Here is a 24,123-nt window from a genome sequence, read left to right as displayed (position 1 = left end):
AACTTTGGAGCTTTATCATTGTTGCATGATCGCTCGGAACTACCCCGATAAACGTGACGCAAACACGGGAAAACGGATAGAAGGGCCCCAGGTCTGGAGCTCGAGCATGCAAAGTTCATTTTTTGCATGCAGTATTGGTTGCGGAAAAGTCGGCTCTCTGGCGAAAGCAGTTGTGAACCTAAAATCCCATAGGACCAGACGTCAGATGTTCGAACATAGAACAAGAGAGGGGTTATGGACGTGACTGCATATACGAAAACATTGCATGCATGGCTAGACGGATGATCAATGGCTGCTTCAAGGACATGGCGTGCATTTCGCTATCGGTATCCTGGCTCTCAGCAGGACGTCTAAGCTAAGAGAGAGAGAGGGGGAGATAGCAAGCGAGATACAAAGCGATACCGCTTCAGTGGATCCCTCTGGTCAAACTGGGCCTTTACTCATTCCAAGATTAACTTTAAGCCAACATTGCGCACCTTACACTGGGCATTATTTATGCTACGGGAGAATGCTGGTGCAACTCGTTTCCCTTAGTGGCAAAATTATGGAAAGGGTGATGATAGATATTACGACACTCTTACCGTGAAAAAAATTGAAATCCCTCGGGGATGGCCCCATCGTTAGGTCGACCGGCTTGTCGTCTGCCTCCTATCGGCCTCTCCATTCCCTGCATCGGCCAGTGGATGGGGCGAGCCACATGGGAAATCGCGTGACATATCGCCTTGCCACCTACGAATTTATTGCTATGTTTCTTTCTTCAATTCTCCTCCTACCGCAACCGGTTTCCCTCGAAGAGTTCTAACAACTTGGGAAACTCATTTTGATCTGGAATTTACATATTGGTAGCAAGTCAAATTGTTTTGGGGCAATTTTTCCAACTCGATTCCATGCAACTGATGTTCAGACGAAACCAAGAATATCTCTATCGAGGGAATAAGCTCGATAGTAGTCAGTGAAATGTTCATTACGAATAGCTGAATTCTGGGTCCTTGTCTCGCTTTTGATCCGGAAATGGATATCGGTGCGGTTATCCCAGATCAACGAACCGAGCCTCCTTGGCAATGATGCCATTGCAGCTACGCCTTGGAGGGGGGAACATGTCAAGAAACAGCCATGTGGACATTATACTCAGAACTCGTTTATCGTTTGCCATTTCCAACGATGGAAGACTGTTGGCGCTCGAATGGTGATATTACATTGGCTAAAGCCAGAACACACCGGATAGAGAGTAAACTCTCCCACATCCGCATCATCAACCTTTCGTCTTAGCAGCTCCAGCCATCGAAACTCAAGTTGGTTGCTCACATTTCTGTCAAAGAAAGGGCTAACAGGCTTGCAGGATCCTGGAATGATGATTGCATGTCGCCTGCAATTGACGTTCAAATTTGCCTAATCGGGTATGGTGTTAGGGCTAACTTTGCTTATTGAGCCCCTAATGCGGAAAAAGATCAATAACTTGGGGAGCATCTCACCGTACCCGAAGATTCAACGCAGTTTGGTATTGCGTCGTTTTTCCGTCCATTGTTTGAACAATGAACGCAGCGAATGTTCCTTTGGCGAAACGTCCTCAGAGCTGGTTTCCGCGGGCCGGCCATATCAACATGGCGAACCTCATAGGTGGCCACGCTGAGGAAGGTTTGTTAGGATGCATGTTCACGGGCCATGATATGTTGCTTTCGATGGGGTTAAATCTCCACTGGATTCTTTTCTACGTGAGGGATTTCTTTTCGTCAAGTGGCTAAGGGATCCTGAGCGAGGGACTCCTTTTCGAATGGCTACCATTTGGAACGGGCGTGTGCGTCTATTATATTCCATCCGTTCTCAGACAATCTCGCACGTTGTCTATCTTCTCATCTTTGGATTTAATCTAGATCAGACTTGGTTTCTTTATCTGGCGACCAAAAGGCTCATACAGCTCTCCCAACCTTGAAAGCCACTCAAGAGACCCCCGAGAAGGAGACATACGAAGGCCACGAGGCTCTATAAATCAACATTGATTCCTCAACTAGATGGAATCTGCTATCCTCTAAGAATAAGTGTCTATTCCAGCAAGTTCATTAATCTTGTCCGATCCTCTTCGTATCTCTCAATCTCCAACGTTTGGCCTTGTTCTCTACGACGTGCAAACATGAAGCTGTTGACCTTCCTTTTTGCTATTCTCGGAGCATCAACAGCTATTGTTCTAGCTGCTCCTGCTCCTGTCGAGGGTAGTGTTGGTGCACCAGTTGCAAAACGCGAACCTGATCCCGAGCCAGGTGTGTAAATCGTTAGACGCCTTCTCGTGACCTGATTTGATTGACTAATGAGTTATCATAGTTGACAAGAGATGGTGCCAACGCCCTGGCGAACCTTGCTAAATGCCACGCCAGGCAGATGCCGCCATGCCTACCTATCCTTCAACTGCTCATACCCATGGCGAGCCAAACATTGGAGCATGCTACGACATCTGCTGCTAGTCATTGTTTCGAACATCTCGGAGGTATAAGTTTTGGTTTTTATATGTGCCATTTCTCTATTTACGCTACGTCATTGGATTAAAATCAGCCGTCTTTGAATCGACTTGATGTCCTTCCCTTCGCAAGCCGGACTCTGGGTCGGTGTGACGCCGACAATAGTAGTCTTTGGAACATTGCGCTGGCACATGACAACAGTTCCCTAAGCCCAATAACCAAGGACTTTCTCGATAACGGCGGACGGCCACATGAGATATAAATCGGGACGCGTATACGGCTTATATCTTTCACGCACATTGTTGACTGCTTTACGACTCCTCCAAAGTCTCTCTTTTCGTGGATGGAGTCCATGTATTTCACTTCAGAGGACATTCTTTTGGATATTAAAAAGGCGCCGTACATTTGTGTATATATGTGGATGTAAATACCTATATGAACCCGGGGGCGGGTATATGTATATATTACCTGATACTCTGTATATAGGAATTAAACCCGGATATATATATATATATATATACTCCGTACATACATTGTATACAGTGTTAACACAAGTCCGTGGTACAATACGTACATCAATTAGATTTTAACTGGCGCTTCAACACCATATGTTCAGACAAGGGACAACGTTAGTCCCTGAGCCAAAATCCGCTGTGAAATAGGGGCACTTTGGCTCGGACGAATTATTTTTAATGGCATGCATATCAGCCAAAAACATAGTTTCCAGCAAAACTGTAAGCACGATCTGCGAATATAAATGTTCGTATATCATCACAGATGGAGATCAAAGAAGCGCCATGGCGTCTTCCCACTTAAGCTACCCGCATGAAAACGGCGCAGACTTAAGTATGAAAAGTCCCAGTACTCCCTTTAGCTACACTGGCCCGAGTTTCACGCGCTGCCGTTGAGTTTAAGTGAGATACCTACTCGAACGCCGGGGTGGCCGCTAGTCCATGCTAGCAAAAAGGAAAATAGCACTGCGGCTTCGGGCCAGGCCCGGGCCTCTGCACTAACCCCATTTCTCAATTCCTTTCGTGCGTCAAGGATCAGAGCCGGTCCCGCCCGATAGCTAGGGCTGTAAACAGTTGAGATTGGCTAGGAGCGCACGGGCGAGGAAATGTAAACAGTGGATTCACCGCATTTGTTGAGCTAGAGGGAGGAATGTTCCTTCTTCGGGCCAAGCGGAACCAGTCACACCAGCAATATACGGTACATAGGTAGGACATCCGAGTTGGAAAAAGTTTCATTTCGATTATATCCATAGCCAGGCCAAATGAGATCAACGGCACAGCGCAGCCATCGGGTCGGCTTGTCGATATGCAGCCCACCTAAGCCGTTCTGAATGATTTTCAAGCTTGCTCTAGCTTTCTTAAATATATGCGAAAGATGAGACATCGCGGAAAAAGAAAAGAAAGGGAAAGAAAAAGAAAAAGAAAAGGAGATGCAAACATCTTCCACGTTGCTTTTTGCAGGCGTCCAAGTTCGCCTGCAAGTCACGTTTTTGAGGTTCAAGGGGCAACAATGCCACTCCTTAGTTAAATGTCTGGATCTAACACTCCGACAGGCTGAAATGTGGAGGAAAGCGGCCTTGGCACAGTTGACTCACAAGTCAAGGCACTTTTTTTCTTCCAAGTTGAAGGATGAAGCGATTAACCATGTTTTCGAATTGCTGGGCGGGTCGTTTCCCGTTGTTGGGCTGATCATGAAGCTACGACAAGAAGCTATGACAAGACAAGAGTGAGAACGTTTGACTTTTCATGTTGATGTTTAATGTATCGGGCTCCATCGCCGTGCAGTGCCGGTTTTCCACTCATAGAATAAGAAAGAAAGATAGGTTTCGGCCTAGTGCAGGCTACAGGCCATTGCCCCCAACGTGGGGAACTCCCATCAAGTTATGGACCTGAGAAACCGTCCATACCTTCGTCGGGCTACTAAACATGAGTGGACCAAGGATCCTGCTAGCCGAGCCTGGGACGAGCCGACGAAGGAAGCAGCACAGGTCAGCAAAGAAACAGACGAGAGAGAAGGCGACAAGCGAGTGAAATGTTGAATAAGGTGATGCCCCTCCCCCGCCTTTTCTTTCCTGGAGCTGAATATTCCGTAGCTCATCAAATATAGGGTACAAGTACGGGGTACTCCGTACAAAGCACTAGCTTTCCCCTCCGTGGGATGGGGTACCAAGTGGCCCGCGAGATCTAGGTCGAGGAAGTCGCCTCGTTGTTCTCCTGACTGGCCACTCGAAAAGATCCCAACACTCTGGCTGGGCCGTGCTGCCAACCTTGTTGCCTCAAGCCTAGGTCTTGGCCGTCGATATGATGGTACGCTAATACTTCTAAGTCAGTTTCGAGCAAATGCGAAGAGCACGCCGTTCCAGGTAAGCTCGCGAGTTTTTGGACGGGTCGACTACAGAGATCTCAAGTCGAAAACCCCACGCTCGAAAAGTGGCCTGCCGGCATCACAACCATGCTGGCGTAGGATACGAACCGGCACAGGCTCGTGCTTGGAGGCAGAAAACTCAGCGCCCATGGCAACTCAGCGAGGAGCTCTCGGTGTGGCTGCGATCACCGAACGGCGAAGTTCTTCGAGGCGATGGTAAGGATGACTAAGAAGGTTCGCCGCACCCTCTTGGCGGATCTTGGCAATTGCTATATTCGGACTAGCTCCGCGACCCAACGTCGACGCATCCTCGGTCGCCCGCCGAGGAAGTATCTCACGACGGGCTGCCCACCCACGCTGATCGCCGCCGAAGAGTGGGCTTGCACACACGCCCGGAGCGATTGAACACACAACCTGCCAGGCTGCCTGTGCTGCCGTGCCGCACCCGTTCCGCTCAAAGCAACTGTGTTCAAACTCAAACGTGTGTGCCCATATTCCCTTTCCCCAAGAGACCCCATGATATCATTGTGGTACTGAAATTTTGATACATTCTGAGGACTGAGGAACGCTTGAGATGCGGACCGACCAGATTTGAAATTCAGTGGGAATCACGAATTGACCTTGCTGGTTCGTCACCTTGTACGGGAGCGCCGGAAGAGGGAAAAAAAAAAAAAAGAAACAGTTGATGCTTGAAGATCATAAAATCAGTCTTGTCAACACGAAAGACGCAATCTTAGTTCCATCTTCCCTCACAGACGTGCCGTTATCCGACCGCCACCGCCGGAGTGAGATATGTACTACATACGGAGCAAGGAGCGAGAGAGTCGAGAAGACATTTTTTTCCTTTTTTTTTCTTTTTTAAGTTTTTACTAGTGGAATGGACACACGTCACTCAGATCCCAACGACCTGTTTGTCGCCGACCTCCTGAATCGGACCGTATGGGAAGGCCGTTATTGTCGGAAGATTCCCTTGAGAATCGAGATGCTCCATCTTCCGTGGACCCTTTTGTTCTTTTGGGGGAAAAAAAAAAAATTTAAAAAAAGAAAAGAAAAGAAAGGAAAAAAATATGTAATCCCTGTCAGTCTACTCCGTACCTAATCCTCGCTGAAAGTCTTGACCCTTTCCGTCCTGCCTTGCAGCGACACTCGTTCTCCGAGGTTGCGTTGATTCGGGATTTTGCGGGCCGAGTTATAAGTCCCAGCAACGAAGACGAAAGCTCGAATTCGCAGCTGCGAAGGGTTTTGCCTGGATGCATTCTGAGCTGGTCCTATTTTGTGTATGTGCATGAACGAAGTGCTTGAATCTCAGACCGTCCACATTTTTCCGGACCAAATTCGGTCCTCGCGCAGCGTAGTCTGGCATCCTAGTTAATCTGCGCATCCACACGCTAATAGATTCAACTTCTGATTTGACTTCGAACTTTCCCAAGAAATGCACCAGCCCCTGGAGGTCACTAACCAGGTGAAGCAAGCAGAACCACATGGATCGGGGAGTGGACTTCGGCGGTTCTGCAAGTGGAGCGCTGAACCTTCCACCACATTCCCCAAGGTGCTCACGCGGTCTTTCGACGAAAAATGCTCCCGTGTTAGCCATCCCGGCCTATGAGAGGGGAACGCCACTCTCCTACAGGCCAGTCGCGCGCTTCTCGGACCTTGGGACGGAGCTTTCTTCAACCCTGGGCCAATTATCGTCTACTTTCCCCATATCCCCCAAGAAAGGGGGGCTTTCACCCCCACCATGACACTTCAAACAGACAAACATTTCAGTTTCCCCAGTGTTTCTGTATATTTCTGGGGGAGGCAATAATGGCCAAAGTTTTCATGGACCCTCACACTTCCAAGCCTAGTTTGGGAATATCACTCAGCCCCAGCCTGGAGCACTCTGGGTATAATGGAGTGTATTTTCATCTTTCAATCTCAATTTTTAAAAAGCTTCCAGTTCCGCTCCCCGCATTCCCGAGCGAACTCTTCGCTTTTGTTGTAAACCTGTTTTGTTGCTTTTCTCTGCAACCTTCTTCACTTTCTTTCCTCTTTTTTTTTTTTTTTTTTTTTTTTTTTTTTAAATCGAGATCCTCTCCGCTCCTCTTTATTCGCGAGTTGATCATAGGACTGGAAAAGGGGTTTCAAATACATCAACTCCCATTTAGACACCGCATCAGATCTTGACATATTGGGAATTTTGAAATTGGAACAATCTGGACATATACGACTTTGGGGCTAGACGGTTACAACTCACCACATTTAACTTGAGATTGAAGTAATGGCTTCGGCGGAGGTTACTGCGGTTCAGCCTCAAAATAAGCGGAAAGCGGCAGCTGCTGGGATTGTTGGAACGACTCGTCCGGTGAAGAGGCGCGCATCGAAAGCATGTTGTTGCTGCAGAGCTCGAAAAGTGAGATGTGACGTTGTGGAGAGCGGTTCTCCCTGTACGAATTGCCGTCTAGATGAGGTGGAATGCATAGTGACGGAGAGTAAGCGCAGGAAGTCAGTTACCAAAGGAGCGGGAGCGTTTACTTTAGAATGATTATGTCGAGTTTTATTTCTGGTTGTGAGCCAGCGAGCTAATATTTGAGCTCTCTGTATAGGAAAGCCCGGCCTGATGGAGAAGGCAACAAACCCTCCTCTGAATCCTCTGCGGACGTATCAGATGAAATTGGTTTCCTTTTCGGCACCAAGCACAGCAGAACCAGAGTGCCCTCATCATCAATTCCAGAATCAGGGCTGCCGCTATCCCCTGGAAATCATGGTGTAGATTTGGAAAAGGGGCAACATGTGCCACATCTCATCTGTGGGTTTCGTCTAATGTTTCTCGGCGTCTTGAAAGATTGAAATGACTGATCTATCTCAGACCAAACTCAAGGGCAGCGAGTTAAAGATGGTGGCCGACGTCAACGGCTATCAAGCGTAGACAACATTCTTCCGGCCTTTTCGTCCTCAGATCTGAACGCCGCCAAGCCCGAGATTCTCAATTTTCTGTCGGGGCGAATGAATCAGTCGACTTCTCCTCGCACGCTCAGAAGATCTCTTCCGGATTATCTTCGCCCATTGCCTCTAAAGTTCCAGAGCGCTGATATCGACTATCTGGAGGCGAAAGGCGCTTTAACCATTCCAGACCCTGCCCTTCGAAACGAGTTGCTCCGAAGTTACCTTAAATGGGTACACACCTACATGCCGCTCTTAGAATTGGACGAGTTTTTGGGTGCTATCTTCCGAAATGATGGTTCTCAGCAGCTTAGTCTTCTACTTTTTCAAGCAGTGATGTTTGCCGCGACCGCATTCATTGATATTAAACACCTTTATGCCGCGGGCTTTGAATCAAGGAAAGCAGCTCGAAAGGCGTTCTTTCAAAGAGCAAGGGTATATATTCTGAACCCCCCGATTTTCTTCGAAAATTGAGATAAATCTGACTGCTCAAATAGTTGCTTTATGACTTTGACTATGAACTTGACCGTATCTCCTTGGTGCAATCGCTATTGCTCATGACGTATTGGTACGAAATGCCCGATGACCAGAAGGATACATGGCATTGGATGGGAGTCAGTCTTTCCTTGGCGCATACAATAGGTCTACATCGGGACCCGGCCAATTCCAACATGAATCCTCAGCGTCAGAAATTATGGAAGCGTATTTGGTGGAGCACATATACAAGGGACCGCCTGATTGCTCTTGGAATGAGACGACCCACAAGAATTAAAGATGAGGATTGTGACGTCCCGATGCTCCAGGTTAGCGACTTCGAGTTTAAACCGCTATCCCCAGAAGTTCTTCAGGTTCTCGGGGATCTCGAAATGACACACAATGTGACCCACCAAAGAGAACTGGCGGTGATGTTTATCGAGAAGGCAAAGCTTTGTCTCTGCATCAGTCACGTTCTCTCGGCCCAGTATTCTGTCCTCGGACACAAATTTGGCGGAACAACGGAGACGACTATGATGTTGCTGCCGAAGAAGTCCGCAGCAGAAACTTGTGAAGTTAGACGCTGTGATGACGAACTAGAAGCATGGTTTTCCAACCTTGCAGAGGAGGCACAGTACCGGCCGCCTCCTTCGAACCTCGCAACTGGAGATGAAGTAATCTATCTACATCGGGCGCTCCTGCTGATGGTCTACCTAACTACCTCGAGCGCACTTCACAGGCCCCAAGTTCTCCCAGCGACGCCATTCCCAACGGTAGAAGTCGAGTTACAGGCCCTGTCTCGCACCAAAGTCCGGCATGCAGCTGTGGAGATAACCAATATAGCTCAGACGCTGCACAGCTTGGACTTGACTCGTTATCTGCCCACAACCGGAGTCACCGTTTTACTTCCAGCCGTTATTATTCATTTGTTGGACATCAAGTCGAACGACATCAGTGTTCGCGCAGCGAGTCTTCACCGGTTCTATCGATGCATGCAGATCCTGCAGCGACTCCGGGAAATCTACGCCTCGGCAGATTTCGCTACCTCGTTCCTTGAGGCTGCGATTCGCAAGGCTGGCATCCACGTATCTACGCAAATTCTTCCAGAGGCCCCGGCGAAACTAGCGACCGTTGCTCCTGCGCATACCCGCCTTGGCGCGCTAACCCCTCCACCCGAAGCTCAATCCGACAAAGTATCTGAGAATACCGCCTCAAGCCCACAGATTCTATCCATGCCCACGTTTTCTCGACCCGAAGAAAAGGGCACTGTGTTCGCATCTACGCCGCCGCATTCGGTGCGCAGCGAGAACGGCAGCACCCAGAACAGCCGAAACGATGAAGTTTTCAAAACAGATTTATTCGATTCCTCAAATGACGACCCCGAGCCAAGCCTTACGGAGTTCATGAACATGGCCCATGACGCCGAGATCACGCAGAACGACTTAGACGCCTTAATCAACTTTGACGATGCCGGCGCGGATCTATTCGCGACTGAGGATGGGCTTGGACTCGATTTCGGCCTTCCTACTACGTTTTCCAATGACAACAACCCAGTATCGCTGGAGAACTTGAACTGGATTCGTGATTTTGCGGCTAGCGGGAACTTGCCCGTGAATTCGACGATAAACCTGCAAGATACTTCGGTAGAGATTGGGGAATTTACCAGCCCAGTAGCCGACAACACTGAAACCCCCGCAGATCAGGACTCGAAGAGCACGGAGGTGATAGCTAGACAGGAACTGGATGTTTCCTCTCCGTTGGAACAGGACGGTATTGGAATCGCTGCAGGGTTCATGACCGAGGTTGTCCTTGAGGCATAGTTCGAGGTGGACTTACTTAGGTAGTAAGGGCGTTTCTTTGAACACTTAACGAATTTCTTAGTTTCATCTGGTTCTGTCCCAATTGAGCATGCACTGCGTGTCTTGATACCAAACTCATCTTTGTTTGTGGTTAGCTACTCCATGTTCCTCAACTGGCGGATTCTAATGTCTCTCATTCCATGCGTCCATGTATTATATTCCTGGATATGATGATGAATCCCACAAAATCTGGTTAGACCTTTGCATGTCTATGGTATCTGACTGAGTTAATCCTCCATCCTCCCAAGTTACATATCTGGCGCTTTCGGCTCCTGAATGGATGCGGGCTCGAGATTAGTCAGACCAGGCACGGAGAAACTTTTAACTAGTTAGTAGGGCCGAGAAGAATCGTTGTTACTCCGTACAAAAGAAAACAAAACACCAAACTCAAAGGAACAATTCTGGCCGCGAAGCCTGTTGTGCTATGGCACGATATGAGATGTAAACATGGTTGATTCTCTCTAAGTCCCATGGTGCTTGGGAAGCTAGCTAACTATGACCTGATGACTAGTTAACTAGTTAAGTAATACTCTACACGTGACAAAGCCAAACCGCCCGGAAAATGGATAGTGCTAACTAACAGTGATAGGTTTGTGCTATTTTCAGACTATACAAGATGTCTTTGTGAACATAGATCCACTGAACACAAAAGCTGACAGCTTTTCATTCATCTGACTTTGGAAGACCAAGGTTTTTGTACCGTGCGGCGGGATGGTCCCGGCTCTCGTCACTGCACAGATTGGAAACTACCTTGATGATTCCCAGTCATCTTGCCGGGAATGTATGGAAAGCTCCCGACTCATTTCCCCATTTTCCACCCAAGGGGGCCCAGCTGGCCGATGTGTTGTTGATCTTCAGCTGCATTACTCCACCGCAGGGATGATCGATGCTATTCCGCTCAGGGAAATAGTGACCCATCCCGTCGGTTATATATATTTCTCGAGTCTCTCAACAATTAAACTAATGGACATCGATATGCATATATGCGAAGCAAAATCACCGAGGATTGCTTGAACGACGCCTGAATGCTTGATTAAATGCTTGTATTGACCAAGCAGTGATGTTGTGGGAGTGATCATCGTGGGATTGTCCTCTTCCATCTTAGCCACTTCATGCGATGTTACCTCGCATATCCTGGAAGCGAGCTGCTACGATTGGGGACCGTTATCTCCACCATACCCAGCTCTGGGGTACCCCAGGCTGCGGAGCTTCCGGCCCCAGCAGCCACTGGACACCCGGGGGTGATTCTCAATTCCGTGTGGATTATTCCGTAACGTGGTACCAACCTCGGGAGCAAAATATCTTCCCCGCGCTGTATTTTCAGATTCAAAACAATCCCATTATTTTCAGCTCCTGCGAGGGCCACCATCGCATTGCACCCAAAGAACGTCATTCTTTGAACCAGGATGGCATTGGTATTTTACTACGGAGGACCAACGGCGACTACATCTCGAGAGCTCCGTGAATGCTCATACCTCCAACTTCGATTCTTTTTGTCGTCACAAAAGCAGGTATTTTGACACTATGAGTTTAAGGGTGACCAGAGCATGGAAAATTCGGGCTGTCTGCCGCCAAATCATTCCCTTGCACCGGGTTAAACGCTACCAATCTCATACATATATGTAAGGTTTGTATGTAATGCCACGAACAAGCTAATCCTATCCTATTTTAGAGTACCAGGGTCTGGTAAAATTTACAATCGGCTGCCCGCGCCCGCTCGAGAACTATATGAGGACCCTCGTGTCCGCTGGTTTCCCGCCCTGGGTAAAATTTTCAATTCCTGGACAAGTGTGATAAATTTGGCAGCCGCCTTCGAGCCGACGACGCCGTAGTTTATGTGATCGCTATGAAAGGGTTGACTATATCTTCCGTCCTTTGCTGGACGACACTATTTGTGCCATTTGTTGCTAGTGCTGCGCTCCCAGGGCAGGCCTCAGAGATTCATGGCCGCCAGGTGCCAAACCAGCCAAAGGGAGTGAAAGAGATTTGGTCTCCCGATGGTTTTCGAATCAGGTACAAAGAGCCTGGCAAGGAAGGAGTCTGCGAGACGACTCCAGGAGTCAACTCGTACTCAGGATATGTCGATCTTGGGTTCGATTCGCATACATTCTTTTGGTTCTTTGAAGCGAGACATGATCCTGCAAATAAACCCGTTACACTCTGGCTCAATGGCGGCCCAGGAAGTGATTCGCTCATCGGCCTCTTTCAAGGTTGGCTATGCTTTCTGGGATAATCCGTCTCATGCAAGTTGTGGGATTGGCCGGTGCTGACAAAATCCTAGAACTTGGGCCCTGCAATATCACGGAAGACCTCAAGTCTAAGGTCAATCCTTACTCTTGGACAGAAGTGTCGAATCTTCTCTTCCTCAGTCAACCCGTGGGTGTTGGTACGTCCCATTGAAACATGGATAACTATGGCCCGATTTAAACTAATGGCTTTTATTCCTGGAATTAAGGGTTCTCTTATGAGAAAAAACAAGTCGGCTCGATGAACAACTTTACAGAATCAATTGAACCACCAGAAGTAAATGGTATCACAGGCCGATGGCCCAAAATTACCCCTTCTAAGATTGGTATGACTCTTTACATTGCATGAGGTAATTTGAAACATGGTCTAATTTGAATAAAGAAACTACCAAGCAAGCTGCAAAGGCCACATGGAACGTGGTGCAAGCTTTCTATAAAGCCCTGCCTCGACTTGATGGGAAAATTACGTCCAAGAGCTTCAATCTCTGGACGGAGAGCTATGGAGGGTAAGGAAGTTACAATATTTAAGAATTTCCATGTCATTGCTAATGAACTCTAGGCATTATGGTCCAACCGTGGGTGTCTTTAACAGAGCCGTGAATTTGGTCGAGAAACTGATACCGGGTTTATAGTTTTTTAGGTATTTCGAGGAACAGAACAAACTAATTGACCAGGGTAGGGCTCATGGAGTCAAGCTTGATTTTAACACCTTGGGAATCATAAATGGACTTATTGACATTGCAATCCAGGTCAGCTTCTTCTTCTCCAATCCATCCCTCATTTTCAGGCAAGCTGACAGGCCTTACGCATGCAGGCACCGCAATATATTGAATACGCCCAAAAGAATACCTATGGAATTCATCCTGTATGACTCTCGACTTCCATGTATGATACCATTGCCAGTGCAACTAACGCGCATCTAGCTCAATGAAACCGTCATCAATTACATGAAAATGGCAAATTCTATGCCGAACGGTTGCCAGGACCAGGTAGCAGTATGCAGATTACTGAATCGAACATCCCTCGTTCCCTACTCATATTGCAGCGGGGCACAGAGCATGTGTCGCGATAATGTTGGTAAGCGGAGAGTTCTCGGCCTAGTATGATCTAGAGCGTCGATTCTGATTGTGGCTGTATAGAGGGGATGTGGTACTCGTTCACTGATCGAGGAGTCTATGACATCCGTCACCCGCGAGAAGTAAGTCACCAAATACCCTGAGCGAAACGGCTCAAGTACAGACTCCTAATTCAGATGCATAGGACCCAACTCCGCCGGATTACTTCGTAGATTATCTCAATCAAGCGAAGGTGCAAAACGCCCTTGGCGTGGACTTTAACTATACGAGAACATCGAATCCTGAAATTTTCGCTGCATTCGGCCGAACTGGCGACTGGGGATACCCCGATTTCATTGAAGATTTGGAAGCCATCCTTGAGATGCCTGTGCGCGTTACCTTGATGTACGGTGATGCAGATTACATATGCAATTGGTTTGGCGGAGAGGCCGTTTCTCTTGCTGTGAACTATACCCATGCGGAAAAATTCCGAGCAGCCGGGTATGCCCCCTTGCTCGTTGATGGCGTTGAATACGGGCAAATTAGAGAGTACGGAAACTTTTCGTTCTCAAGGATTTACGAAGCCGGCCATGAAGTACCCTGTACGTATATATCCCATCTCTCTTCCCTTCTCATCTTTCTTTTTCTTTCGGCCTAACTGCAGGAACTCCATTGCTAACATTTTCATAGACTATCAACCCCTTGCGTCCCTCCAATATTTCAACCGCACCTTGAACGGGTGGGACATTGCCACCGGCCAGGTCAAGGTCGATGGAAATTACGGCACTTCAGGTCCACGGAGGTCTACACATACAGAACCATATGTTCCCTTACCCTCCGAAACAGGAAGCTAAGATCTTAAAGCCGAGACATGGGAGAAACCCATCCTTGTGTATAGATCATGGAATGTTTAACTCTCTACCTAATAAAATCAAGCAGATTAACTAATAATCATTTTACCTTTACCCTTTTTGTCTTTGGAAACGATGGCATAGACTTTACCCCATCACGAGAGGTAGAGGTACACATGATGCCCAAGTGAGAACCCGAATGGGGATAAGCAAACGTGTATCCGCATTTCTTAGGCCAGCTAGAGATTGCCAAAAGAAAATGAAACAGTTCTTGAGATTCGCCTTACCCGGGGACCCTACATAATCTGGTTACACGGTACACTATGAAATGGCGGACAATATTACGGTTGATGTAGGACGTAGTAGGCATGACTATATTAACACCATATCGAATTATGTCGGGAGTAACGACGTACTCTACTTATTGAGATTGGACTTTCACCGTAAGACCAGGGTGATAACTTGTTGGACTAAAATAAGCGCACAACATTTGAGACAGGAATAGTGGATAAAACGCTAACATTAGAGTGGATTGGCTCATGATTAGATCACGACAGGTACCGCAAGGTTCGAGTCGCCGGCTTTGTTTGCTCTTCCGCATCGCGTGACACTATTATCGAATGCAAAATCAAGATTAAAAAAGGGTGGCGTGTCGCCAGCCAAGAATAGGTTCTCTCCGGCCAGAACGAAAATGCCAGAACGAAAATGCCAGAATGAATCACGAGATTCACATCAATCTTGCGCCCCTTAGGGTGATGATGATATCGTGTTCAATCCATGCAGCGGGACACAGGACACCTTGAATTAAGAACAAGTTGTAAAATGGGAAAGTTAAAACCGCTCGTGGGAAATGCCTATTTCTCGTGGCGTTCCTCCAAAACATGTGTAGCGGCAACTTCTTCGATGGTGTCATCGGAGAATTTGAGGTCATCCTCGAGATCAATGGTATCCTTAATCTTCCAGAAGATGACGGGCGCCGCAACAACGAGAGATCCTGCCAAAAGACCCCAAGTAGAACCGAAGTAGACCTTGTATGAAATATGCAAGTCGTCAAGGCTATATTATCAACAAATCAGCAAGCTGTACATAATTCCTAGTCGTGCAGAAAAGGCACGTCTAAAATGGGCCCACATACCGCCAGGTGATGGCAGCACCAGCAGACTGAATGCCCTTATAAAACGCAGCAAAGTGTGCCAGTTTACGGCCGTTGTTCGTGAGGGAGCCCATGAACCTAGTTGATAGTCAGCATCTTTAGGCTAAGAAACAGAACAAGAGGATCAAGAGTAAGTATACCAGTAGCAGCAGGTTTGGAAGGCGGCATCATAGAAACCATAGAAGAGATAGAGAAACATAGGCCCAATATAGCCATTGTCTTGCCAGTCCATGCGGGGAGTGTGGTCATTGATATCCGCTCGGTCATAGTCTTTCTGGAATGCCCAGCCTCCACCCCAAACCGCCATTGTTAGAGCAAAGAGCAGAACAAGCCCGGCGCGAGCACGGACTGTCCGGCGAACTACTTTGAGATCAAGTAAGTAGCCAAAAACAAAGGCGCCAACCATCTGGAAGAGCCAGTAGAGAACATTATTTAGAGCACGGGTGCGGATATTGAATTTCGCAAGGTTGACAGCGTTGAACTGGTAGGTGGTGAACCAGTTGCTAGCAATGAACATAGGGAAGTAGAGGACGATGTAGTAGTCAGTGCGTGCGACCTCGAGGAGACCTAGCAGCTCTGATTTCCAGGAGGGATTTTTCATGAGGATGACATGAGAGCCATCAGCACGACGCACATACTTGGGGTCCACCAGGGTAAAGGCAAGGATGAATCCGAGGAACATGAGGACCATGAATGCGATGTATGTCCCATCGTTGACGGCGTTGGCTTTGCTGTGAATATTTTGGCCAAGGGGGACCTATGGAACATTCATTCGCGGTCAGTTTTGGGTGAAATAGGAGTCCAAAAGTGAGCTGTTTGTCCTCACCAAGCTTCCAATAACACCACCCAGGTTGAAGATAATCCAGAACCAAGAGATGAATTTGCCCTTGGACTTTTCCTCGGGGTAGCTCATCATAATGGCACCCTGAGCGGTCCACAAGCAACCAGCGCAGACACCGAGGAGAGCACCGGCAAAGATAAGAAAGCCGACATTTCCGTTGTGGTTATAGGAAAGAATCGATGCTACATAAAGGAAGTAACCGAAGCCACCGAAGAACAGAGCTGTGCGAAGACCTAGTCGATTGGCGATGGAGCCGGCGAAGAAACCGACAACGGCAAAGGTCGAGTACAAGGCGGTATTGGCTTTGTTAACGTCACTGGGATCAACTTGACCAGCGCCGCCGAGACCGTTGACAGCATTGAACATTCCAGGGCACAAGAAGCAGACAAACGAGACGATGAGAAGCTGTGAGATCGGCGACGCGTACCAGGGGAGAGTCAAGGGCCCAATTTTGGGAGACTTGTACATCCACGGTTTGCCTTCACGAGTCGTAGGAGCATGATGATGACCTTCCACATCCTCGAGGGGAGGAGTGGAAGCAGAGGAAGGGGGTCTTTTCTCGTCAGCGCCAGGCATTGCTGTTGATGTGGATGTCAAAGGATAGTTAGGTTAGATTATCCGGGTATACTTGGATATAAAAGCCGCCACCAGGGGCCTAGCCTCAAGAGGACGCTTTCTGTTGCCCGATGGCTTGTGCAACCCAGTATTAAAACAGAGTATCGGACTAATCTTAGTTAGCAAGGCTTTAGAGATGGGCTTTTGGATCGATAGTAAAACTCAAATGCAAAAAGAAAGAATAGCACTGAAGAACCAAGGAAGGGGAAAAGAGATACTTCTGGAACAATAAAGGGAGAAAGGGATTATTCTGTAGCTGTTGTAAGGAATACATACATACACTGTATTAGAGGGAGGACAGCAGCAAAAGAGAACAGTCAACAAGTGAATGAAAAAATAAATAAATAATACTAATATTTGAAAAAAAAAAAAGAAAGAGAAAGAGAAAAAGAAAAGAAAAAAGAAAAAAAGAAAAGAAAAGGACAAGGAAGTGAGGGTGTGCAGTTTTATTACTGATATGAGAACAAAAAACTGACAGGACGCGGGTGTGACACTGCTATGTGTCTAGTATGTTCAGTCGTTGGGCTAGGTTGACAAAGCACAAAAGTGCTACACTTACAGTGTAACTATAGCAGCTGAGCCAGAGCAGAGTCCAGGAGCTTGGTCATGAAGTTGCGACGCCAAAGCGCGATGCATTCAAGCTAAGGAAAGCATCTAACAGAGTGCCTTGGAAGAGTCTTGTCTTGCCCGGGGGATGAAAAGAGGAGAGAGGCTTGGAGAGGAGGAGATGATGAGGAGATGAAGAGGAGATTGAGAATGAAGGTGGAGGAGTTAGAATTGGGAGGGTCAGTGTTCGCTCAGGGTCACTTAACTAAGGAAGCGAGAAGGATGAATGAAAATTAGGATGACGGGAGACTTTGTTCGCGTTCCGTCCTGGCAACAGTGGCCCGTGTCCGCCCCCAAGGGTGACAGCAGCAAGTCGCAGGGCCAAAAGTCAGGATGGTCGAGTAAACTTTCCGCTAGCTAATTTAACCTTACAAGTAGTCAACCGAGTTTGCAACTATCAAACTAACCGTACATAGAGGCTGGCTTGATTTCGCGTGCGTGACTATGTTTCATTATTGCCTGATTCACACGCTCGGGTGCAATATCTAGCTGATGAGAGGAAGGAAAAGGATTGGAACAGCTGCATCAAACCACGACTCCCGCTTCAAAGGGTCATGAACCAGGTCCTAGTGATCTTTCGGGTTGACCCTCAAAAAGGCAAGCTGAACAAGCTTTTAAGTGACCCCCCGTTGCTTTTCGTCTCCACCACTAAATAATGCCAGTTCTCATACGGAGTACTCCATAAGTAACTGGGGGGAATCGATTTTGAGTTTGTCTGGGGGAGAAGAGCGCGGGTGTTTCTCCGCATAGGCTCGGGAGCAAACAGAACCAACCACTCCACGAAAATGTATGGATGTCCAGTATGTACCTAGCTACCCCGGGGTGGGTCATGGCGTCGAAGATGATATGTATTCTTTGTCTTGTGATTTAATCGCTCTGCTGCGGAGGACCCTTCATGGCCTTTTTTTGTCCTGCTTTCTGCAAGTACTTTTGAGTCACCTTTTGGGACCAGGTTGAGACCGAGATTCACGATCCTGTTCGCCTAGCACTTAGGCAAAAGATTTTACGCCGGCAGTGCAGATGTGTCTCCCTGTCGTATGGTGCAATGTGAGTGAGCTTTGGGCCCCGGACTGCATGGGTAATGGTGTCAACTGCAGAACAAAGGACACTTCGCTCGAAGGAAAAACACGAGGTTTGAAACTCTCTATGCGCATCTCGCACAGACAGCCGACGAACATGCTGTCCCCCGGCTGCCACATCTTGATTCTGGAGTCCGGTCTGCACGTCATCTCGCTGCTGTCGCGCGCTCTCTCTCGCCCGCTGCCCTGCCTTTTGATGCAACCAGACGGCGAGCGTGGCATCGGATTAGTTATCCCTAGCCGAGCACTGGCTTATCTAATCGTCATTCTCGCTGCTGGAGCTCTCTGCCGCATCGGGCCTAGCGCCCCTCTGACGTTACATCGACCGCCGATCCAACGCCAGCTCGGTCGGAGCATTATTCTGCACGCTTCAAAACTCCTCAGCAGCGTGTTGTGCTAGCAGCAGGAAAGTACTCGTGGACTGGACTATGTTACGGGAGTTGGTGCTGCATTGACGCCGCCCACATCGAAACTGTTTCGTTGACAGCGAACGAAGCGTACGAGGCTGGAGCTCCTTCACGAGCTCACCAAGCTTTTTGAAACAAGCCAAAGCTGCTACACTCCTTACCCGCGCTTTACATATACTAAACCACCGTACTGCTGAGGCTCGCGCTAAGATTCATGCCAGCGGATTTTTGGGGACCGTCTTGAAATACAGGTATTTACCCGTCACGTAAAGTTGTATTTTGTGGGAGCGTTGTATGGTAAGTACTGTATGGTCATAACGCTCTCCGCGAGGTGGTCCTGTACAGTACCGTAATACCCAGCGGCGGGGGGAAACGCCACTGACATAACCGCCTGGTAACAGCGTTCGTCCAGAAGCTTCGCCAGGTGCTCTCTTTACATCACATCAACACCTCGAGCTGCTCACGACGACTGTTCCATCTGGACATCTCCAAGCAGGACATGCTACCATCCGCTCCTCCACCCTGTCTCCTTCCATCTCCTTGCTATCGACAATGATGCGGCAGATTCTGAGGAATCCAAGGTTAATTTCCTTCGCCCGCGCCTTTTCCCCCGGATCCCAGAAAGTACTGTACATTATTCAGGATGTAGTTAGAAATCAATACCGAGAAAAAAAGTTTCCAGTTCCAAGGCTTCCTTTCAACCTTTGATGTAAAAAAGTTGTCTCCAAACCTCATCTTGCCCATTCACTGGATGGTTCCCGGGTGCCTTTTCCCCTCCCGCCTTTCCTCTCCTCCACTCGTGTCTCTTAATACCTTCTTCCTCTTCTCCCGAAACAACGAGTTGGCTGGCGGGTGAGTGGCTCCTCCAAACGTTTTCCCTATCAAGGCTAACGTTGAGCACTTCCAGGACTCTAAGCTACCTCTCCAGCAGTCCTAGCTATTTCCGTCCCAGTCTTCCTCCCGCAAGACTCGTTATTACCATCCACTCACCTGTTGATACGCGACGATGCCATCCTTGATTCGGAATGGGGATATACATCCTCGCGTCACAAAATTCACAAACTGCCGCCTTGCCATCGACGGCAAGCTCATTGAAAAAGACTTGTGGATCGACTCTGTGTCGGGCAAAATACTTCAGGATCAACGCGCCTTTTATGAGGATCATATCTGCCCCGATCAAGTCATCGACCTTGGGGGACGTATCTTGGCCCCGGGTTTCATCGAAGTACAGATCAATGGCGCCGCTGGATTCGACTTTTCCGTGCCCCGAGAAACCAAAGACGAGTATGACGCTGGACTAAGAGACGTAAATCACGCGCTGATAAAAATGGGAATCACGTCCTATCTCCCCACGTTGACCAGCCAGAAGAAAGAAGTATATGCCAAGGTAAGCCTTGATCCCGAGGAAACAAATCCTCCAGCAGAATATCATCCTGACAATGGCCAGGTTCTCCCTTCTCTCGGCCCTTCTGGTCTCCTCCGCCGTGCTGAGGACGGCGCTGAATCTCTCGGTGCTCACGTTGAAGGGCCATTCCTTAGTCCCGGAAAGAACGGAATCCACAGCCATGAGGTGTTGATTACCGCGGAAAACGGCTTCGAAGATCTCATCGATTGCTATGGAGCCGAGAATATTTGTGTCGATGAAGCTTCTACCGATCTGATCCCCGTTAAGATGATCACTGCCGCCCCAGAGGTTGGCGTCATGCTCTCGCTCATCCCCCAGATCCAATCCCAGGGCATTATCTATTCCATCGGTCACTCCGACGCAACATACGAACAGGCTGTCGCTGCTGTCGATGCTGGTGCCAACATGATCACTCACCTTTTCAATGCCATGAGACCCTTCTACCACCGTCATCCGGGAGTCTTTGGTCTCCTCGGCCAGTCCGAGAAACACCGACCGTTTTACGGCATTATTGCCGACGGCCTTCATCTCCATCCGACAACTATCCGGATCGCCTATAACGCTCATCCGAAGGGGATGATCCTTGTCACTGACGCCATGAGGCTATGCGGCATGCCAGACGGTATATACGATTGGACCAATGGCGAGCGGATCGTCAAGAAGGGCGCATTGCTTACTCTCGAGGGCTCGGATCGCCTGGCAGGAAGTTCAGCCACGCTCATCGAGTGCGTGAACAATTTCAGACAATGGGCCGGTGCAAGGACCGTGGATGCCATTGCTGCAGTGACAGAGACGCCTGCAAAGATGTTGGGTATCTTGGGGACCAAGGGTACACTGGCGCATGGTGCTGATGCAGATTTGGTTGTGCTCGGAGAGAAAAGGGATGAGAATGGAGGCTTGGGAACTTTGACAGTTGACCAGGTGTGGAAGTTCGGCGTGAAGGTGTTTGACGCTGAGAAGGCCTAGGGAACTAAGCACGGCACAGATTGATCATCATAAATGTTCCATTCTGCTATCTTAACAGCGTAAAATACCCTAATGTCTCTTCGTTGACCAAAAGAAGAAAGTTCACCTTCTCTCCCTCTTTGTGATTTGCTTCTGTGGTTTATTGCTCAAGCTGCTTTGATCTTAGAAGATGAGAGAGTACCTAGATGCACGCTTCGTCGAATAGTTACACGGCTAGGCATAGAGAGCACAAAGAGAAAAGACTCTTGTAAATTATCAAATATAGATTTTGCATTTCTCTATTACCTATGAGATTTTTATCAATTCAAGCAAGCATTGCTCTATTCAAGGGCAGATGTTCCTTATAGTTACACCCCCTTGTGAATTTCACCAGTCCTACCTGAAGTCGCGCTACTGACAGCTTGGTGGGATAAGTGAAGATGCAGGACGGCAATATCTATGTAACTCTTCTTGTAGATTGATTTTATTTTCTCTCTCCTTAATCTCCGATACCACATCGTTTTATCCAGAGCATCTGGACAACAAAGCATGTCGAGAAAGCATTTGGGCACCCAAAAAGCCAAAATATAATTGGCGGGATATATCGAAACTTTATACATCCAGGACACATCAACGCAACGCAATATCTATCCATGAATATCTTCATTAGAGAAAAATGAAAATAAGTCACAATGCCTCCCAAGTAATCATAACACCTTTTTATTTCTTTCTTTCTTTTTTTTTTTTTTTTACAGCCTAGGAGCAGCCCCCTTCCATCCGGCCTCCTGAGCAATCAATTCTGCCGCACGCTCGCCAATGGCCAAAACCGTCAACATCGGGTTGATAGTAGGCATATCCGGGAACACGCCCGCATCTGCGATGCGCACGTTTTTCAAGCCCCTAAGCTTCAACTGCGGATCTACAACCGCCATCGGGTCGCGAGTGACGTCGCCCATCTTGGTCGTGCCGGCGGGATGATACACCGTGTGCGCCACACGACGACCGTACTCGCTCAATTCCTCGTCGGTGGTGAGGTTCGGGCCCGGGGCAACCTCGCGCTTGATCCATTCTTTAAAGGGAGACTGCTGGGCGACCTTGCGCGCCATCTTGAGACCGTACACGATGGTCGCGGCGTCGTAGCCCTCAGGGTCGGTGAAGTAGCGGAAGTCCAGGGCGGGTTTGACGTTGGGGTCGGAGGAGGTGAGGTACAGACGTCCGCGGGAGCGTGGGCGCGGGATATTGGGGGTCATGCAGAAGGCGTTGGTTGGGGTGTCGTAGCCGAGACGGGCGGTGTTGAGGCAGAAGGGGATCTGGTAGCAGTGCATCATCACGTCGGCCGCGTCGCCGTCGAAGTCCCTGGCGTTGGGGGGTTCACGCCGGAGGAAGATGCCGGCATCAGAGTCCATGGTCGTCTGGTTGGGGGGAACGGGCTGGTTGAGTTCCCAGATGATGATGGATTCGGGGTGGTCGATCAAGTTCTCGCCGACTCCCGGGATGTCTTTGACGACGGGGATGTTGAGAGAGGAGAGCTGCTCTCGTGGGCCGAGGCCAGAGAGTAGGAGGAGTCTGGGAGTATCGACTGCACCAGCGCAGATGATGGTCTCCCGTTTGGGACGAAGGGTAAGCTTGGTGCCTGATTGCAGGGTAACGTTCACTCCGGTCACAGTGTCTCCAGAGACGTTGACGCGGGAAACCCAGGCGTCTGTCAAAACAGTAAGGTTGGGTTTGTGCTCCTCTCCTCGCAGCATGGGGTGGATATAGGCCACGCTAGCACTGCTACGACGGCCATCATCCGGGTTATAAGAGACAGAGAAAAAGCCCACGCCCTCGGTCAGTTTTCCAGTTGAACGGATCTCCTTGTTGAAGTCTTCGATGACTGGGATATCAAAGGTGCTTGAGCAGGCGTTGACCCAATCCTTGCAGAGCTGGTTCCGGTGGCGGGCATGGACCGGCTGGACGGTGTTGCGCAAGTTGTCGAGGACGCGGGAGAAGGTCTCAAAGGACCACCCCGTGCAACCTTTGCTCTCCCAGCGCTTGCAGTCATATTCGAATGGGCGGAAGGAGATCAGAGTATTGTGGCTGGAGCAGCCGCCAAGTACCTTAGCGCGAGAGTGCCGGATGTGACTATTACCTACATCAAAAAAGAATTCCATGTGAGTCCTAGTTCCACACGTCACACAGTGATTACTGCATTTCTTTTTTTTTTAAGCTTTGCCTGTTGGGCGTCCGCAGGTTGTTGTTTCAACCAAAGGCGGGTTCTGGTTTGCTGTAAACCACCCAAACCAACCTGACTACCGCGCAGGCGAGAGAGGGAGCAGGGACAGATTAGCAGTCATGACAGACGGCATCTTCAAACGTACCCATTGGCTGCTCAGTGGTGCCATAATCATAGTCAAGCTCTCCTCCCAGCAGATTCAGCCAGTCCTTGAGAAGGAGCACACGGTCATCCATGAAATCACTAGGGCCGCCTTCGACGAGTAGGATCTTCATACGGGGAAGATACTCAGCCAGCCTGCTGGCAATGACACAGCCGGCAGTTCCACCGCCAACAATGACGTAGTCATAGCTGTCCACGTCTCCGACGGGAAGTTCGGTCGTCGTCTTTGCGGGCATGGTCCTGGAAGTGATTCGACGTGTTGAACGAATACAGGCAAGCTAGTAACAAGACCTTGTTGAAGGTCCCGATACGCACAGACCAGGAAAGGCCAAAAAAAAAAAAAAAAAATAAGGAAAAAGGAAAAAGAAAAAGACAAGGAAAAGGAATCCTAAATGAAAAGAGACGACAAGAGAAGCAATCGGCGACTTTCTTCAAAACAAAGAGAGCGGCGATCGAGAGGCA

At 48.7% G+C, this 24,123-nt stretch overlaps 9 protein-coding genes across 9 annotated transcripts; 6 read left to right on the top strand and 3 right to left on the bottom strand.

The window, feature by feature from the left end:
- Positions 1-875: 875 nt before the first annotated feature.
- CIMG_11313 (uncharacterized protein) lies at positions 876-1,900 on the top strand. Its single transcript, XM_012358404.1, has 2 exons — positions 876-1,228; positions 1,340-1,900. Exon 2 carries the CDS (start codon positions 1,400-1,402, stop codon positions 1,628-1,630), a length of 231 nt encoding a protein of 76 aa, XP_012213827.1. The 5' UTR covers positions 876-1,228; positions 1,340-1,399; the 3' UTR covers positions 1,631-1,900.
- A 155-nt stretch (positions 1,901-2,055) lies between these two features.
- CIMG_11312 (uncharacterized protein) lies at positions 2,056-2,904 on the top strand. Its single transcript, XM_012358403.1, has 2 exons — positions 2,056-2,255; positions 2,317-2,904. The coding sequence occupies exons 1-2, from the start codon at positions 2,129-2,131 to the stop codon at positions 2,355-2,357; spliced, it is 168 nt and encodes a 55-aa protein (XP_012213826.1). The 5' UTR covers positions 2,056-2,128; the 3' UTR covers positions 2,358-2,904.
- A 1,483-nt stretch (positions 2,905-4,387) lies between these two features.
- Positions 4,388-5,231, top strand: CIMG_04419 (uncharacterized protein; the record flags this gene model as incomplete). Its single annotated transcript, XM_001244977.2, has 3 exons — positions 4,388-4,449; positions 4,569-5,042; positions 5,111-5,231. The coding sequence occupies 3 exons, from the start codon at positions 4,388-4,390 to the stop codon at positions 5,229-5,231; spliced, it is 657 nt and encodes a 218-aa protein (XP_001244978.2).
- A 690-nt stretch (positions 5,232-5,921) lies between these two features.
- On the bottom strand, positions 5,922-6,420 carry CIMG_04418 (uncharacterized protein; the record flags this gene model as incomplete). Its single annotated transcript, XM_001244976.2, has 2 exons — positions 5,922-6,094; positions 6,138-6,420. The coding sequence occupies 2 exons, from the start codon at positions 6,418-6,420 to the stop codon at positions 5,922-5,924; spliced, it is 456 nt and encodes a 151-aa protein (XP_001244977.2).
- A 202-nt stretch (positions 6,421-6,622) lies between these two features.
- On the top strand, positions 6,623-10,299 carry CIMG_04417 (C6 transcription factor). The gene is made up of 4 exons (XM_001244975.2): positions 6,623-7,310; positions 7,412-7,614; positions 7,675-8,183; positions 8,246-10,299. Exons 1-4 carry the CDS (start codon positions 7,087-7,089, stop codon positions 10,040-10,042), a joined length of 2,733 nt encoding a protein of 910 aa, XP_001244976.2. The 5' UTR covers positions 6,623-7,086; the 3' UTR covers positions 10,043-10,299.
- A 1,150-nt stretch (positions 10,300-11,449) lies between these two features.
- Positions 11,450-14,323, top strand: CIMG_04416 (carboxypeptidase 2). The gene is made up of 11 exons (XM_001244974.2): positions 11,450-12,291; positions 12,363-12,467; positions 12,537-12,653; positions 12,710-12,833; positions 12,887-12,902; positions 12,960-13,076; positions 13,142-13,192; positions 13,251-13,404; positions 13,467-13,525; positions 13,588-13,984; positions 14,073-14,323. Exons 1-11 carry the CDS (start codon positions 11,928-11,930, stop codon positions 14,234-14,236), a joined length of 1,668 nt encoding a protein of 555 aa, XP_001244975.2. The 5' UTR covers positions 11,450-11,927; the 3' UTR covers positions 14,237-14,323.
- A 327-nt stretch (positions 14,324-14,650) lies between these two features.
- On the bottom strand, positions 14,651-17,167 carry CIMG_04415 (uncharacterized protein). Its single transcript, XM_001244973.2, has 4 exons — positions 16,213-17,167; positions 15,527-16,143; positions 15,369-15,464; positions 14,651-15,289 (listed from the first exon to the last, which is right to left on the bottom strand). The coding sequence occupies exons 1-4, from the start codon at positions 16,801-16,803 to the stop codon at positions 15,088-15,090; spliced, it is 1,506 nt and encodes a 501-aa protein (XP_001244974.1). The 5' UTR covers positions 16,804-17,167; the 3' UTR covers positions 14,651-15,087.
- Positions 17,168-19,584: 2,417 nt separating this feature from the next.
- Positions 19,585-21,589, top strand: CIMG_04414 (N-acetylglucosamine-6-phosphate deacetylase). The gene is made up of 3 exons (XM_001244972.2): positions 19,585-19,786; positions 19,842-20,321; positions 20,382-21,589. The coding sequence occupies exons 2-3, from the start codon at positions 19,941-19,943 to the stop codon at positions 21,303-21,305; spliced, it is 1,305 nt and encodes a 434-aa protein (XP_001244973.2). The 5' UTR covers positions 19,585-19,786; positions 19,842-19,940; the 3' UTR covers positions 21,306-21,589.
- A 149-nt stretch (positions 21,590-21,738) lies between these two features.
- Positions 21,739-23,953, bottom strand: CIMG_04413 (choline oxidase). Its single transcript, XM_001244971.2, has 2 exons — positions 23,645-23,953; positions 21,739-23,415 (listed from the first exon to the last, which is right to left on the bottom strand). The coding sequence occupies exons 1-2, from the start codon at positions 23,895-23,897 to the stop codon at positions 22,034-22,036; spliced, it is 1,635 nt and encodes a 544-aa protein (XP_001244972.1). The 5' UTR covers positions 23,898-23,953; the 3' UTR covers positions 21,739-22,033.
- Between the last annotated feature and the right edge of the window lie 170 nt (positions 23,954-24,123).

The sequence above is a fragment of the Coccidioides immitis genome, assembly GCF_000149335.2.
Source record: "Coccidioides immitis RS genomic scaffold supercont3.4, whole genome shotgun sequence".
NCBI classification, from domain to species: domain Eukaryota; kingdom Fungi; phylum Ascomycota; class Eurotiomycetes; order Onygenales; family Onygenaceae; genus Coccidioides; species Coccidioides immitis.
The sequence above is the reverse complement of the archived record's forward strand: the minus strand, read 5'-3'. Positions and strand labels throughout refer to the sequence as shown.